The 18,752-nt window shown below is 41.8% G+C and overlaps 1 protein-coding gene across 1 annotated transcript in view; it reads left to right on the top strand.

The window, feature by feature from the left end:
* Positions 1 to 1,375: 1,375 nt before the first annotated feature.
* esama (endothelial cell adhesion molecule a) overlaps positions 1,376 to 18,752 on the top strand; it is a 58,032-nt gene continuing 40,655 nt past the window's right edge. Inside the window, exon 1 of the mRNA XM_034606005.1 lies at positions 1,376 to 1,763. Within this exon, the coding sequence (XP_034461896.1) occupies positions 1,697 to 1,763 (67 nt within the window). The 5' untranslated portion in view covers positions 1,376 to 1,696. The remainder of the gene's footprint in view (positions 1,764 to 18,752) is intronic.

The raw sequence follows: 18,752 nt of genomic DNA, 5'->3' as shown, positions 1-18,752 counted from the left end.
AGGGAAGAGAGGAGAGGTGGATGGAACAGAGGGGAGAGAGAGAGAGAGAGAGAGAGAGAGAGGTTGCATTTATATGTTAAATTATTTTAGAACACAGGACAAGATGGTGAACATCATGTCCCACCAGGCTGATCGGACCTGGGCGTCCCTAACATGTTGGGGCCCATGGGGTCTTTCCTCCTGATCCAGACCCATTGGCTGTATATGTTTATCATTTTTATATTGAGGAGATTCTTTATTAACGTTCTTGTCTATTTTCCTTTCACAGTTATTGTATGATACGTCTTGTGTTGGTGAGAATCTGCCTTTTGATGTGTTTTGACTCACGACAAACTGCAGAGAGGATTCTGACAATAAAGTGAAATCAAAGCAAATCAAATGTATTCATAAGTACATCTGAAATTCTTAAGTCAGACTGGGCTAGGTGGATACAGTATATTAGTGTCATTAAACCTGGGTGTTTCAAATAAGGACATTTTTTTTTCTTTACATTGTCATGTGAAGTGAATATACAACTATACAGTTTGTCCTAACTCAAATCTACCCTAAATAAACATAGGTACCTCTACCGATATATCTATTTCTTAGTTTTTTCTATTTAATTTTACTAGTTTGTTATTATTTTAAGGTACTGTACAAGTTTTCTTTTTGATTTAATTTACATGTATGTAAAACATGAGAGCAACATTGAGAAAGATCACATTTTAAAAGAATAATCTTTGAATGACTCTTGATAAAAAATATGTAAATATAAAAAAAAAAGTAGGAAATTCTTCGGGGGAAAGTAGGTTAGTGTTTTTTCTCTCTTTTTTTGCACCTGCGAGTCAGCGAACAGGTGCAACTGCGGCATTTACGAATGAAACCGCGGATGTCTGCCTTTCAAAATAAAAGAAACGCTGTCATGCAACTCATCCATTCATAGCGGATCCGCACGTTAGAGGGTTATATGTATTTAAGCCAATAACCGGAAGTTGTCGACGATATTGAGTTAAATGACGCCAGCTCGCTGAGGCGACACTGCTCTCTCTCTCTCTCCTCTGTCTTTCTCTATGTCTCTCTCTCTCTCTCTCTCTCTCTCTCTCTCTCTCTCTCTATGTCTCTCTCTCTCTCTCTCCTCTGTCTTTCTCTATGTCTCTCTCTCTCTCTCTCTCTCTCTCTCTCTCTGTCTTTCTCTATGTCTCTCTCTCTCTCTCTATGTCTCTCTCTCTATGTCTCTCTCTCTCTCTCTCTCTCTCTCTCTCTCTCTCTCTCCCCCCTCCCTCTCTCTCTCCCCCCCCCCCTCTCTCTGTCTTTCTCTATGTCTCTCTCTCTCTCCTCTCTCTCTCTCTCTCCCCCCCTCCCTCCCCCCCCCCCCCCCTCTCTCTCAGGAGAGGACTCCGTATGACCGCTCAGAGTTGTCGATGAGCGGGAGTCGCACATGCCGCTGGTGTGAAGAGGAGGAGAAGAGGAGTCACGGAGGGTCCTCGGTGTCGGAGGCGGTGAACCACTGAGCACTAGACCGGCTCTGCTCACCTGACGTGTCCCTCACCTGTAACGTCTCTGCTGGAGGACTGAAGCGAGACCACCTGACAGACCTGGAGGAGCTTTGGCCAAAGAGCTCGCATATATCTATACATATATATCTGTATCTTTACATATATAGAGACATACAGCCGAGTGAAGGACATTCACGCGCTGAGAAGTGGACACATCAGCCATGGAGGTCTGTGCTACTTCCAGGAAACTTCCTTTGCTCTCCTTCACCTTCCTGTGCGGGCTCTCAGGTGAGTGAGCAGCTGATTTTCACTCATTCATTCACAAGTGGGTTTTCATGTGGTTCCCCGTACACCGCACTCGTGACGTAGCCCTCCTGTAAAGTTCAGATATTTTCAAAGTCATGCTGATATCTTGTAAATAAAATCGGGCAAACGATTCAAGGTGACATTCATCCAACACTAAAATCACATTGTCATCCAGTTTATGAACAAATCAAGGCAAAAACTGTATCTTTTTAAAGCATGATCTTAAAAACATCCCCATTCTTCAGTATGTGACATGTATACAATATTAGTCATAATCATGTGCTAATAATTAATGAGGAAGTTTATGGGGTCTCTCTCTCTCGTTCTCCTCTGTACGTGTGCCAGAGGATGGAGGGGTGGATTTAAAGCTAAAACACCTGTTTGTTTTTCACAGGATTTGAAACAAGTGTTACACATGATTATGTCTTCCAGGGACAAATAATCCCTTTATGTCTGCCGCAACATTGGCTCAGCCATCACTCTCTCTAGCAATGTATTAAACTCCTACTTTCACTGATAGCTGTACAGTACACGCAGCCTACTTTCCCCCCGCCGTCTCTTTTGATTCCGAAATTGGGGCACGGTTCAGCCGCACAAGGGCTCCTGCAAATGTTTTAAGAAATGACAAGTTCTAAATGATTCATTCAGGTAAAACTCTCAACAAGAGCCGTGCAGACGCAAAGCATCGTTTTACACTTACACAGGAGAATATTGATACGATTTTCAGAAAGATAAAGTCAGATAGCTGATTTCTTCCCAGGAGGCAGAAAACTAAAGCAACATTTAGTCTCCATCAGACTGCACGGATGGAGCTGGAGCAAATGCACGTTTCTGATTGCACTGAAAATCGTTAAGTGTCCTTCAACAGCAACATATGGTTACTGTAGATTAATATTTATCTGGTGGTGAATTAATGTTCCTCTTGTCCCAACTCAGCTCTCACCAGAAACTAGATTTTTGTAAATTATAGTAACAAGCAAATTTTACTTTAAATGGCCCTTCTGGTTTGGCCTTCTCTGCCAAACCATCTGGCCCTCATAAAAACAGGAGATATCCATTAAGGCTACTCCGTCTACTACAGGTGAGTGAGTATTCTATTTGGTCTGTGAGACACGAGAACAAGCAGGAGCTTCACATTTGACCTAAATTCACTCTGGGTTGCTCAAAGCCCATGTGTGCTCTTCACCGCTGTTGCCAAAACAATCACCTACGCTGACACAGGCAATCTCAGACGGGCTTGTTACACCCTGAGGGAAGGGTTCTACCAGAGAAATGCTGCCATTTACCACCCAGACCCCTGTGCGGACATTACATGAGTTCAACACCTCAAAGGCATTTCAAGCAGTGATTGGTAATAAAGTCCCCCAGTGACTCATCTTGAGTTTTAACAACAGGCTTTGATTCACTGCACAACTGGACAATACAAGCACAGCAGCCGACCTTGACCTCGGCCTTCTCACTATCAGTCACCCTGCAGGTGTGTCCTGAAAACACGGAGTGGTCGAGACGCAGAGAGGAAGTGCTCATGAATGGCGGCCTGTGGCGACAGGAAAAGCCGTGCACTCCTTCAGTCCCTGATGTAGACTGTGTTGGAGCAGGAAGTGAGCTAACGCGTCCTAAGAACACGACGAAGGCATTATTTGAAATTTGGGGTCTCAGTCAAAAAATCCGAGCAGTGCAGGAAGCTGTCACACTGCTGTCGTCAGGACATCGATGAGTGATTGTGGTCTGCACATGAATGTGTCTGAAAATTAAGAGCTGCACTCTTTACTGTTTGGCTCATTCATCTGCTGACTCTGTATCTGAGCAGAGTTTTGGCGACAAAGTCATCATCACATACGTATATGCACCGTAAGAGCTACAACAATTAATCTAATTGACCAAAATTTGACTGGCAACCATTTTAATATTTTATATAATTTTTTAAGTTTCCTTGTCTTATATAAAAAATATTTCGAGGTTTGGACAGTAGAAATAAACAAGCAGCATATTAAACATAATAGATTAAACATATAGAACAGAATAGAATAGAATTCAATCAAATATAATACAATACAATTTTGTGTATTTTGCCCATCGTGATCCTATAAATAAAGAAACAAATACACTGCTAAGTGTAAAACGCAGACCTGAGACTTGTACAGTGTTGTAATAGTATGACCACAAGCCAGAGCAGCTGAACATACACATTGCGAGATCTAATTCTGATTTGGCCAATCAGTGGACTTTAACTTTAACCTTTGTTTGATTCATTGTTACTTGTCTGAATTGAATTTAACACTAAATGTCGGTGTGTACTCACAGCCCTGTTTTTCTTTTTCTTTTTTCTTTTGAAGCTTTTTCTGTAAAACAGCTCACAATGCTTCACAATCGCAGGAACTCATAACGATTGTCTCAGTAAAGTTGTGTTCGGACCAGCTAATTAGATTACATTAGCCTAAGTTCAACAGGCATTGTACCTAATTATGCTCTGTGTTCTAATTAGTTAAATTAATTTGCCCTCCTTAATTTAGTTTCCAGGCAAGTTAACACAAAAATCCCATTCAGGGTGAATGACCTTTATTTCACTTTTGTCAGAGATGTGTGTGTAAGACGTTGTCGTCTATATTTTAGCTTTTTTTCAGGGAAATGTCAGATACAGGCGCTCTGGTTGCTGTTATCTGGACACCATGATCTGAACAAAAAAAATAGGTTGTGCAGACTCAAACAGTAAATCGTTAGGAAGTTGGTAAGTTTGCCAGGAAAGCTCTAAATGTTTGTGAGATTGCATTGACACTTGGTCCCCTCATGTTGAAATGTGGATGATCCGCACTCAGACTATTTTAGATGATTGAATGTTTGCAAAGGAAAAAGGTGTTTTTTATTCCTGGCATTAGCACTGTGTTTTACTGTGTGTGTGTTCCTGTACTTATATATTTTTGAGGACCATTTTAAGCATAGACCCTATACAGAGTGAGGACATTTGTGGAAAGTGAGGACATTTAACATTCTGTCAGTCTGTTTATTTATGAAGTCATATTGTGAATATTTTCTTCCTTAGGGGGACAAAAGTCAAGTCCCCATTATGAATCATTACACTTTAAGGTATGTTTTGAGGTTAGGTTAAGGTTAGTCTAAGGTATGTCCTTAGGAAATGAATGTCAGCTGGTGTAATGTGTGTGTGTGTGTGTGTGTGTGTGTGTGTGTGTGTGTGTGTGTGTGTGTGTGTGTGTGTGTGTGTGTGTGTGTGTGTGTGTGTGTGTGTGTGTGTGTGTGTGTGTGTGTGTGTGTGATTTCTGAATGCATTTGCATGAGCACATGTGGTAATCTTGAAGCCCTTATCATAGGACAGTTCATGGGAACAACACGTAAGCCATGCTTTATCTTATCGTAACCAACAGTTGCACAATCACTGCTCCGTTCTGGACACAACATCTGGCAAAAGAACATCTTCATTTGTTTTCCAGGTGGGTCCCCACTGTGGACTTTACTTATTTAACAAGGTCAATCCATACAAGCTTCAAAGGATCCATTGGGATGGTGGGGGTAGTGCAGCTGCTGCCATGGCTGATTTTCAATGTCAACTGTGATTTAGAGTAGTAAGTGAGAAGGTTACAAGAATTCATTTGAGCCATATGTATTATTTTTAACACATGGCCACTTAACCCTTGCACCCATTAAAACATACGATGTCTTAAAGCCTGGCATACACATTTACTCTTTATATGACAATATAGTTGTTTTCAGACATGACCGGGTAATGTCCAGAGAATTGGCTACGGAGTTTACCAGCAGTTTGTCCTTCACACATGCACAACACAGCGGGAGGTTCTCTGCACAGACGCGTTTACAACAGCAACAAAACCTCCGTGTTAATCAGGCAAGAGGTGGAGCAGCAGACAGAGGCAGGAAGTGACGCATTAAATCCGCTGCGAAGATCACGTGTTTTTTGTTTACATCACCCCGACACCATCGTCGGCCCTTATCACCACAAACTCGCTTGACATCCTCGTCGGTGTCTTCTACGTGTACGACACCGCTTTTTCACCGGAAGATATTTGTTTTCTTTTGTCTTATTAATGTTTGCTTCTGTCACGTGTAAGAAGCATCATCAATCCCCCCAGTCGCTTCTGGTGAATCTCCAGTGGGGATCCCCTGCTGTGTTCACACCTCGACTTCTCCTGGCTCTCTACGGACATTATACCAGGAGGCCAGGCAAAGAAAGAGCGTAGTAACTGCGGAGCGTCTGACTCTGACATTTGCGTTCACACATGCACCTCCTCTGGAGAAACTGGGGAGTCCAGTGCTTGTCTGAAAGTATCTTATGTCAACATGGGTTTTGTGTCCTCGTCCACTCCCTATTGTCACCCTGACAACACTTCAGCCCAAAATATACTACATGTCCCATAAGAGTGCCAAAGGGAGAGTCATGGAATGCAGTTCATCCAACGTACAACTATGTATGGCCTTATCTCTAATTGCCTATTTCTTAGAATAATACTAAATGGATGTGCAGCAAAGCCCCTTTCCTCCTTGAGCCGGGATTACAGCAGTTTGAAGCCCACAGTCCTCGTGTACGTGTCCCCAGCAACTGGTGCAATTTTGATTTGACGAAGGAGATTGAGGGATTTATTGGTACATACGTAATGACACAGAAACACAACAGTGCACTTTTTCTCGACCCAACGAGGCAGTTTGCCGTCCAATCGTCAGTCTGCGTTGTGCAAGTGTGCCAGTGCCTCATGTAATCCTATGTATTTACACCCACTGGCGCTCTGTACAAGGCCCAGGAGAACAAGAACCTGAAGGGAGATTAGTTCAGGTTCCGCCGCACACTGATGGATAAAGAGAGAGCCATCACTGTGCAGGACAGAAATGGAAAGTCTAACCAGAGCTTCTTTATTTCAGTCTTTTACTCTAATATCCTGGGAAACCTCAGGCTTTTGTCTTTATGTTATTGGCCCATAATCTCACATCACACATTTTCCTTTGCTTTCCTTTGTTGTCGTTTTTGTCACTTAATAGTAGTTTTGCATGTCTTTGTAGTTGTAATGTATTTCTGAATGCTTTGCATCTTGTTGTATTCATTCTGCATCCCATTCATTGCAGTTGCTTGATTTTTTTAACAATAAATGGTATACAGCACCTCAAGCTAGGGCTCTGACACGTACAGTATGAGCATCGATACTTTAGTTTGATTCTAAAAATACTGCAATTAAGCCTGGGGTCATGTAAACACCTTAATCTAATTATATTACTTTAATTAAAGTCACTTTCACAGGATTAATGCTGTGATTAATGAATGTGGAGCACTGAAGTATTAGCTGCATTTCTAAAGGCTGCTGACCTCTAAAGACCATTTTCAGACCATCAGAGGTTTGACGGATTGCCACTCCTGCCCCACATTCACAGACTTACCATTTTTAAATATATATAAACATTCATATTTTTAGTCTCAATGTGGGATAAACTGTGGGAATGAGACATTGGTGGCTATGTCTGAAGTGCGACATGTTGCTTTGAGATATGTGGGTGTGTAGTTGCTGTTTGTCATTGCATTATAATAACAAATTGTGAGTGATTCTCTCAGTGACTGTAAAAACAACACTGTCACGTGCTGTTGCTGCGATATGGTGGATGTCACTTTCCTTTTTTTTTTTTTGGGGACGTCCCATCTCCATCCATGGATCCAGAAGGAAGAAGGCCTCTTCTCAGGGGTCATGAGAAAGGCACTGGGTGACTTTCCCAACGTTCAGCCCTGGCCTAGGGACTCTTAAAGGCACAGACACACATACTTTCTGACTTCATCTTTCTCTATGTTTCCCAGTTCACTGTCCTTCCTCTCTAAAAACGAAGAGCATAACCAGCCTGCACGCACAGGCAGAGTGATTGCATGTGGGCGTTGATCTTTTCCCACATGAGTGATGATGCCTGGAAAGATGCCTGCAAGTACTGATAGAAATCTCTTGTAGATGGTAAAACACGCATGGTTATCTGTATTGTTTTGCGTAGGGGCCACATAAACAGAGTTATTCCCAGCTGATGTTTGCCACTGGCAATTTATGGACAATAATAGTTTCCTTCAACAAGGCTTTATGTATATAAATAAATACAAGATGTATATTTATAGAGATATCGTGATTCCTGTAGGGTCTGCCCCAAGTCATAATAGTAGCATGTGCTGCTGAATCGCTCTTCACAATGCAAGATTGCAGTGTCAGCTGTGTACCCCACTCCTGTAATTTAGGGTTGACTGTGACACTACTGTAGCCAGGCTTTGACAGCACTCTGGCTAATGACTATTTACAGCCAAGAATGCCACAGGAGGCTTATCAGGTGGCTCTTAAAGCCGGTCTGGCTGCTATGCTGGGTGTTCTCCCTCCGCTCTCAGCCTCAAATCAGACTGCTGATGTTAAAACTGATCTGCCTCTGGACTGAGTAGCAGAGTAACCATTTTATAATAGCTAATAATAGGTTACTGACTCTGTGCTCAACATAGATAATAGTGACAGCAATGCAGAAAGATCCTAATTGTGGGTTAAATGTGTGTGAATACCTGGCACCTGCCCAGATGGGCAGAATTTCCAGTGGCAGCCTGTTATTCGTGTCTCTTAAGTACATGCTGTCTGGTGCGTTGAATGTCAAGACAGGTCCTTTTAGGATTTCTGATAATTATATAAACAATATTAATAATATTAAAACTTATTGCTGTCATCCATGAGTGGTCTCTGGTCTAAGCAGTGTAGTCAACAATGAATGGAAGAGCTACAATATCCAAAACTGGCCTGTTTAAAGGGTCTTGTACGTAGAACTAAATATATCATCACATCATATATGGACTGAAGGATTTTCCTGCTGTTGTATCTCCTGCTACGTTCTTCATATGTGAAAGGCAAACTCCAGAGAATGTCTGGAACCAATTGTGCAGATATTCTCCAGAGTTCATGTCTGAAAACGACTCGGGATAATCAATATCCAAAATCTGGATGTAAATGCTGCAGATTTTCACATAATTTTATGGAAGTATCACTTAAATCCCAAATAGCCCACAAAGTATGAAATAACACTAAGGACATTTTTAATCTCAGTTATACATTCAAGCTCTCATCTAACATTACCAGCTCTGACACTGGAAGTGACCTGTGACAATGTGACAGGTTGACAAGTTATAACAACACTACCAAGAAGTAAAAAAAAGTCCGGAGCAACCAAGTGTGTGTCTGGAGTCACTTTCAAATTTGTGCAGATGACGCCCAAAAGTTGACAGCCACACATGTGAAGGAAACAGGGCAAATCACATGAAGCTTCAAATATTTGCTGTAATTCTCAGCCCCAAAAAATGGTATTCCAGACAGAGGTAGAACAAATGCAGCTGGCTTTCAGTGGCGCTGACAGATGTTGCAGGCAGAAGTCAACAACAACCACAATCACACATCCGTCTGACCTGTTCTTTAAATAAAAAAAAAAAAGTTAATAAAGCTGTGGACAGACGGGAATTGAGGGCATGGGCTTAGACAAGATAGGCTGTGTTAAATTATTCTTACTTGGAGGTACTTAGGTGGGGGCGGGGGTTAGAGCCTGATGCACTTATGACTTCAGGGACATTGACATAATCCTGGTTTTCTTCTCCAAGTGTTTACAGAATGCGTAATCACATACTGCCAATCAAATCCATTTGTGGGCCCCCTGCCTTACAGAACATTTTCAGTAATAGGTGTATTACCATTAACGGAATGGATGGAAAAGCTGTTATTGTGCTCCCCTCCTGCTCTTATGGTTGAATAGGGCTTCAGCAAAAGAGTCTACTAGCCAGAAAAATGGCTTTGATTTGTGATATGTAGTGAATTATTAATCCATTAACTGAAATGTTTCCCCCAGGGAGAACCCCTTCCTCAATCCTGTCCTTGTTAATACAATATATCGTCAGTGCAGTAACCAGGGGAGCCAGTTAAAAATAGAATCAGCTGCTATCGCTACCTTTACTTGGTTTATTTTCCACATTTGCCTCCATGTTCATCCCTTTCTCTTGAACTTGATATTTCAGGACCGCCTCCAGGGAATTTGTACGGTTGTGATACAAACGTTCATTTGAGTCAAAGATGAACTGATTAGGTTTTGGTGGTCTAAAGTCAGAGGTCGAGGTCACAGTGACCTCCTGTCTTGTGACATATCAGGAACGACGTTTCGTTACATGTGGCAGAAACACCTATAGTCGAAGGTCAAGTTCCCTGTGACCTCAAAAAACATGTTTTTTTTGGTCTTCTGAATCCAACATGTCCAGAATGCCTTGAGGGGATTTCTTCACCTTTTAACTCAAAGGTTTATTTAAGACTCAAAGTTGACCTGAATAGAGTTTGGTCAGAGGCCAAGGTCACTGTAACCTCAAAAATACATTTTTCCAAGAATTCATACAGTAATTATGTCAACATGCACTTAATATTTGTATTGAATTCCTTGCATATAATGTGGATATATAATCTAACTTCATTGGTTGGCAGAGGCATTCAACTGCGAGGTGATAATTCTATGTCTTGGTGTTTTTTGTATTATTCGTCACGTGCTGACTGCTCCTTTCACTTACTCTTACTTTCTTAGATGAATATAAAGGTTTTTCAAGACTGCAGATGCAGTGTAACGATTTCAGGCAGCGTTGTGTTAATCCAACATTTCGTTCAGCATGGGAATGTTATAAATGTCTTAAAGCAGCTTGTGATTGGATGAATGTAGTAAGCTGGCAGCAGTGAACTATCTGGAGAAGTGAGTTATTTTTTTAATTATTATTATTAATATTATTTAATACACAATTTGGTAAGGATGTGGAGGTATGTAATCTCAGTTTGTTGAGAGATTAAATATAAATTAATTATATGCTTTTTTGTCTGATGTAGTTCTACTGCTTAATAGTCTATGATCTTCTATTGTTAATATTATTTAAAACATTGATATTGGAGGCATTTGATAACCCACTTCAATGATGAATAAAGTTTAGTTGTAAGTGGCATGCAGTTGAGCCCCTTGGACTTTTTTTTGTATACACAATTTAGACATCCACCACCACACACTAGATTTAGTTAGTTTAACAGAAGCAAAGTAATGACTGTCACTATAACGGTCTTATTAGGAAAACATCCCTTTTTTCATTTTGTGATTTATCGGTTCAGTATGATATTCCTGCATGCACTCATGCACACAGAGACAGGTAGTCATTTTTTTCATTTTTCATTTTTTCATCAACTGACACCTGTGTCCTGAGAGGAAATTATTTGACATTAGCAAAAGTAATTGTGTATGAGGCGACAGTGGCAGCAGGCAGCTATGTGGAAAAAGTCATTAGAGTCACACTATTAAGCCGAGGCCTTTAGGGTATCAGAACTGTATTGGAGTTCTCATTGGAGTTCTCAGTGAGGCAGAACGTGTGAAGGAGAACCATTAAAAAAGACAGTAGGACACAAGTAAGGTTTATGCCTCCAGTTTCCTGCAGACATTGCTCAGGGTAAATGTTCTCTTCCACGATGCTCGGAATGCTCTGCTGAAGAATAATCTGAGAAGTCACACAGTATGGCAGTTTAATCAGAGGAGAGAGTGTTGACAGTCACAAGAGTTAAAGGGACTGAACAATGGTGAGACTGTGGGTCATATCTGGCGTGGTGTATGGCACATGATATGCTATGACACAGCACACCCGTTTGGATACTATGTGGAATCGCTGTGAACTTGACTGTGCTGAAAGTGGGAGAAAAGGTGCATTAAGGAGGATGTCAGCGGTGATCAAACAGTACAGTGCAATTCAGTGTCAGGGATTACTGAGATTTGGGCTCCTGCTCAGAAAAGGCCAAAGACATGCACATCAAGGACTATTCAAATTCAGATCTATTTTGGTTTTCAAGCATAAAGATCACATTTAAAAACTTTGCAACCCTTTTTTGTAGATGATGTGCCTGTAAATTAGTGCGGTGCAGATGCTTTAGAGGGAAATATCTCTTCACTGTCAGGTCTGTGCCAAAGTCAACATTATGTATGCAAGCTGTCAGACAGAGATCTTTGAAGGAACAGGTCAACATACTGGGAAATATGCTCACTTAGTTTTGAAAAGATTGATACCTCTGTCATCTCTGTATGCTAAATGGAGCTACAGCAAAGAGATGATAAGCTGAGTCTTCTATGCATGTCACTACAAACTGACTGCAAGTTCCATAGGTGTGAATGTGAGAGTGAATGGTTGTTTGTCTCTGTATGTTGGCCCTGTGTTGGCTAATGGCTCCAGCTCCCCTGGTGACCCTCAAAGGATAGGGGGTATAGATGGATAGACGGAGTGATACGCCAACATTTTATGATCACTCCAAAACTAATGTGCTGCTGCTCTTTTGCGTCCACTAAGAACAGCCATGGACCACCAAGACTTTGGCAGAAGATCCCCTAAATTCTGTAAACTGCGAGGTTGAGTCGCTGCAGATCGGAATTATTCCAACACACACATCCTTTTCCACTGTCAGCAGGTGTGGTGTGTCAGCAGCATATGAGCCTTGCCATTTCTGAGGTGCTCTGACCCAATCGTCTTTTCATAAAGATCGGGGGCCTCATTTATAAAACTGCGTAGGATTCATAATAAATGTGTGCGCAGGGTTTTATAAATCTGATACATTTTGTGCGCATTCAGACTTTTAGTATGAATCCCACGCACTGTTTTATAAATGAGGCCCTCGATCTTTATGAAAAGACGATTGGGTCAGAGCACCTCAGCAATGGCAAGGCACACCTGCAGGCAGTGTTCACTTTATAAATCACAGTCCACCTGGAAACGTGTGTACATGAATCTGCCTCAAAGTCCGCCCTCTACACACCTACATTCAACCATAAATAGTCAAGGCAGAGCACCTCATGAATATTAAATCCTCCTGCTCACCAATGGGTGTCTATAGTTTCTAAATGCACTGATACACTGCTGCTGCTGCATATAATACTGTGAGTGAGAGTGAGTACGATATAAAGAACAGTGCCTGAAAAAAATAAATCGAACTCACACTGTCAGAATTTGCTTATTTTATTCATCCAAAACTGCAGGATTATTAAATTCAGAGACAGCTGTGATATCCCCAATCTATACAATTTAACAGAGTTATATATTTAAAATGATTAAAAGAGGCTTTACATAGAAAGGTGCATTTTATACAGCGTTAATCATTCCACACACAGACCTGTCGGCTAATAAACCAGATTGGTGAGCACTTGTGTTTGTACTGGGAAGGTTCGGCTCCGTCGGGTCGATCTGTGTAATACTGGACTCAGTTCAGCACAAAGCTCCAAGATCACAGATCTATAGAATCTATATCAGCTGATTAATCATGATCATGGGACAAAAAATCTTGTGATCGCTGAACACTCGTTTCCTCTGAATCCTTCCATTCGTGCACTCCTCTTTCAGTCCCGGTGAATCACGCAGCAGTGTCACCGCAGTATTTATTTAGAGCAATATATATATTTAGAGCAATCAGACCGATTACTTCACACATATTTGGAAGTAGAAGTTTGAAAGTGAATAGTTTTTCTTTATTTTTGTGAATGATCTCCAGTGCGCTCTGAGCGCCTGATGGCACAGTAACGTTCACTGCAGTGATTTTACACACACTCGGACTTGATGATACACGCACAGTGTTAAGATATTATTAAAAACTATTCATGACTCGGGTCTGTAACTCCGCTGTTTAATGGAATCTGAACTTAATCTGCTGTAAGTTGTTTTATATCTTTCTCAATTGAAGGTTCTTATGGAACAGTTATGTTGCGCGAGCACAACTAACGCTGTTGGTTTTAATGGTAATGATGAAGTGGATCAATAATCTGGCTTCAGTTCATCGCCTCACATCTGCATCGTCATTTTCCCGTCTCCAAAATGTTCCCACGCATGGGTCAGAGTTAGCGTACAAGTGTGCACATTCTCCCCTCAAGTTTGTTTTTATAAATCCCAACGTTTGCAGTTGCGTACACATCTTTCAGGCCCCGTTGTGTGCGTACGGAACAGTTAGAAATGAGGTCCCAGGTCCTTTTCATAGTTCAAGTCCCTACACATGTGACTATGAGATGTGACAGATCACTTACCAGTCACTACCACAGACCCTGACATGTGCTAATGTAACTATAGTCAATGTTATTCCATTCATCTGTGAGTGTTCGTAATCTTTTAGCTCACCGGTGTAAACTACAATAGATGCAAGTATACTGTATTTCTGTATTTACGAATCAGCGAAAAGCCATTATCAAACACAGCATATGTAAATTATATTGTAATTTTTTTATTTTAAAAAAAGATTTGGGAATAAATCACTTAAGACCCTCATTGTGACACAATGACATCTTTTCCACTTTTGGAGGACGTCTTTAGTTGAATCTAGCTTCATAAATCTAGCTGATTTAAAAGCACAAATTGAAGGTTCGTTAAACGTGAGGTAATTCCTCAAGAGTAGTATTGAGTTAAATTCACACCTCACAAGCTTTAGCATCAGTCTCCACGGCTCCAGAGTTAGCCTGGGGTTTCTGAAGTCTCAATCCTTAAAGCCCTGTGCCAAGCAGCATGGAAAACTAGCCGCTCTACTGATCACATTATTTCAAAAGCTCATGTGTGTGATGTTCCAAAGGGCAGGACCTCCTGTCATCTCAGCACTCACTGCATGAAACGTTCTCTCTGCCCCCCCACCCTCCACCACACGCCATTTCATTAATAACATCTGTGGTCATTGTTTATTGACAGAGGCAGAGTAAATTATCGGTTAAGAATGTATCTCCTCTTTTTCCCCTCCTATTCCTGCTCACAGACATCACCCTGTGCCTTTTATCAACATTATTACGTTCTCTTCCTCCCCCTCCTCTTCCTTCTTGCCCTCTTCTTTTTCTCGTCATCTTATCGTGCAACCATCCTCCTCCTCCTATCCTTCATCCAATCTCTCCTGAGGTCTGCAGCTCCGGCATCTCATCAGCATCAGTGTCTCGGGTCAGCCGGAAGGGTTAGACCAGCGTATATGTATGTGTGTGTGTGTGTTGTTTTCCTGCACATATTAAATGTGTGTGTAGTCTGTCTTCTATTCCTTCACATTGTTTTTTGTGTTTTTGAGCACAATGTGTGTGTGTGTGTGTGTGTGTGTGTGTGTGTGTGTGTGTGTGTGTGTGTGTGTGTGTGTGTGTGTGTGTGTGTGTGTGTGTGTGTGTGTGTGTGTGTGCAGTCCTCAGCCCCTCACTTCCATGTGTTTACTCTTCATTCTTTCAAATTATTTCTTCCTCCATCTCTCCTCCCTCCTCACTGCTCCTCTCCTCTGTGGCTGGTGTATATTACTATAAGCTCTTATCTGTTTTTCTGTCACACACAGCTACACTCTGGAGAGAGCTCAGATGATGCAATTATCTCCCATAATGGCTTAGAGTTGAAGCCCCCACCTCGCACCCCCAGTCGTCACCATGCTCCACCATATACAGTATAATTGCTATTTATTCACAATATCTCCCACATCGCTGCCCTCCCCGGTTCTCTCTTTCGGCTAATGCACCTTCAGTTACGAGAGCGGATATGTTTTAATGTGCCGCTAATATGCTCCTTTTTTCACTATGAAGGAGTCTCCCTGCCAAAACTGTCATAATTGGATTTTTCTCTCTTCATTTTCTTTCCAAGTGACAAGAGCCCTGAGAGAAAACACGTTTTCCATCATCAGATTAGGTTGATTACACAAGTGGACAGTAATTTTCAGTCGTTCCCACAAGTCCTGCAAATTCCACAACAACATGAGTTCTTTGTTGCTGATTTATGATGTAGCAACAGCATGTTAGCAGAGCTGCAGGTTCAGTCCGTCCTCGCTGTCTGTACAGGATGTGTTCAAGCACAGTTTTGTGTTCAGAGCTTAAAAGCTGTTTGAAGCTTAAAATTTCACTTTGGCTCACGTTTATTTTATGTGCATATAGCATGAGTAAAACATGGTCTTTTTAGACTGCTGCATGAATTACAATAGGACTTTATGTAATCTGAAAAAAGTGGCTGAAACACAGAACAGCAAGGTTTAGGGATGCGTTAAAATGACATCCCTGCTAAGGTTAAGGAACATTGTCATGGTAACGGTCTGGGAACAGTTGTCATGCTTACAAGGAGCCAACTTGATGTTGACTGCAGACTGGAAACAATATGTTTATCTATGCCACGGTCACCTGCCTTATTCCTTTGCTACCATCATAATCACTACAACCACTAAAGGGCACTGGCTCTTGAAAATTAGCGTAAACCATATTTGGTATGTTGCATAAACAACTGATGATGTCATTCTTCTTGTGAGGACAGTTTCCTTTATCGTGGGCTGTTTCATTTGGCACAAGCGGTTGTATTTCTGTCCTCGCAGGGACACTTCCCCTCACTTGCAGTAAGGTACTGATATGCACTCCCAGGATCCAGCTGTCCTCACATGCAACCATTGTTAATTGTGAAAGCCAAGATCTGTGCCCCACTGAAAGGCTACCTCAGTTTCCTTGCACTACATGTCTGACGTAAGGTCTATTTTCTAGCTCTTCGGCCAAAAACAATAGCACATAAAGTGATATGTATCTACAAGACAGGAAAGTGCAAAGGAAATACTAACTTTGACAGAACGCTGTGTGCTGCGTTGAATTCTACCCTACTTCTAAATGTCACTGTTACCTTTGCCGTGTCCCCTACTGACAGAGGAAGCACACATTGCCCCTCCTTCCTTCATCTGTCTTCTCATGCATCTGCATGCAGCAGCACTACTGTACATGGGCTCTGAAGTACAACACAGCAGAGGCACAGAAAGCCCCCATAATCTTCCCTGCACATGTGTTTGAAGCGGTGGATGGCGCTCAACTGAATGCTAAACGGGATCCGTCAGGATTAAGTCTGGTTTGGAAGCTGTTTAGCTTATTGCTGACTCTGTTTCACAACTGCAAATTTGGAAAAGCTTGGCACTGTTACCACAAAGCGACAGATTTCGCTCACGCTGAGACACTGTGGCAAACCTGGCCCATCGCCAGCACCAACACACAGAAAGACTTTTTTTAGGTTCGGATCATCATTGATGTTTTGAGTGTTCATTAGTGACTGGTCATTACGTTCACTGATTTCCTGAGGGCGACCATCTGTAAGAGCCCATTAACCTCAGACATTAAGAGTAATTAGGCAAAGTGCTCACTTTTTGCTCAGAAATTTCCACTTGGCGGATTCTTTATGCGGATGTATGCATGGCATCCGGAAGGTAATTGGCTGTCTACATTAGGGATGAAACTGACCTCTTTGTTTTGTGGGTTTGTTTCAGCTGTGATGTACAGTACATTTGACTACCAAAGGGGAAAAGGATGAAACCCCTGTAGTTTTGCTATAGCGCCGGGAGGGTTCCTGTCAGATGGTGTAGGCTCACACTCACATGCACATATATAGTGTAAGTACATACATGCACACAAAGGCCCTATTAAATGTCTTCATCACACTGTCATATGAAATGAAAATCCTCATTTAGAAGCAACATGTTTTTTGTCCCTCCTGGAGACCATGCGCTGCGGCCCATTCTGCCTTACTCTTGTCGTACACCCCCATACTGTTTCCACAACACCCCCTCCAATTCCCTCAATGGGAGCACTTTAATCATGGTGGCAGATCCATATATCCCCACCCACAGTGACACACACTCACTCATCTTAACACACATCCTCTTGGAGGACGAAAGGCAAGTCTCGTCTGATCCGTAATCGCTCTCTCTCGAGTTCCCCCGTGCATACCTCCTCCGCCATCACGATCATCAGGTAAAATGGCTTCACAGATTCCGTTTAATATCAGCATTGGCACGCACAGGAAACCCACAGAGGAATTCCAGTCTCTGTGTCACCCCTCCTCCTGACACTACCTGTCAGTGAGCAAGACATCACACAGCGCGGTGCAGGGGAAGTGATCAGAACTCCCCTCAACTGCAGAAAGTTGTCGATCATCTGTCTCTTACCTCCTCCCCATGTTAAAAATAGACCCAAGCTGTCAAATGCTAACCACAATTTCTTTCCTGTCTTTCTCTCCCTCACTCTCCCTCTTTTACTCGCTTTCCTCGGCTTTCCCTGATTTGCTGGCTGCAGCAGTTTCGTTGGTCATCGTAGCCACATGACAGGATCATGCATGGCTTGTCAGTATAAACTGTTTTCCCATTTCTCTCCATGTCAATCTCTGCTAATGTGTTCGCATGTCAAGGCAGTGTGCAAAACAAGATGAAGAACTGCTGAAAGTTAAGCACAATCACAAAGGCAACCCGCACGGACACATCTGTGCCACTGTCAGCTTTTAACAAATTCATTTATATGGCAACATGAGGTGACTAGTCTGTCGATGCTGTGGTGAAAGATGTGGTGAACGGTATGTAATTGTGGTGTGATGTCACTTTCCACTAATGTAATTTCAAAAATTGTGTTCTGCAAACTTTTACATTTTATATTTCAAATGTCCTGGGATGGAAATGTGTCTGATAACACAATGAAATACTGTTAATATTATCTGTAATATTTAAATTTGGGTGCACATCTGTGTTATTGCCTTTGCACATACTGTACGTGCAGGGTAATGTGGAGGTGCTTTAACTGTTTTGTGCTTGTTGCTGCAATACGCTGTTGAAAATATTTAAGTATGAGAAATGTGGTAAATCTGAGTGATACATATGGAGGCCTACAGTATGTAGACATGACTGTGTCCTCATCTTATAGGTTTTTTTCATTGTCTTCCAGGTTCTACCCTGTGAATCCAGTGTTTTTCTTATTTTGTTGAAACATAATCTCCATCAACCTGTGGAGGTAAAGAGATAAAAAAACAATGTTTGCGCAGTGAAATCACTGACTTCTACTTATCTTAATTACTTCATTAATTTACATGTCGTAAAATGCCAAGAAGTAACCAAAGCTGTAGAAAAGGCCAGAAAAAATCTTCTTTCTCTCTCTCAGATTTAACTCACTTGAGATTAGGTTCCCCTGCATATG

This window comes from Hippoglossus hippoglossus, chromosome 14 (assembly GCF_009819705.1).
Source record: "Hippoglossus hippoglossus isolate fHipHip1 chromosome 14, fHipHip1.pri, whole genome shotgun sequence".
Taxonomy (NCBI): domain Eukaryota; kingdom Metazoa; phylum Chordata; class Actinopteri; order Pleuronectiformes; family Pleuronectidae; genus Hippoglossus; species Hippoglossus hippoglossus.
The sequence above is the reverse complement of the archived record's forward strand: the minus strand, read 5'-3'. Positions and strand labels throughout refer to the sequence as shown.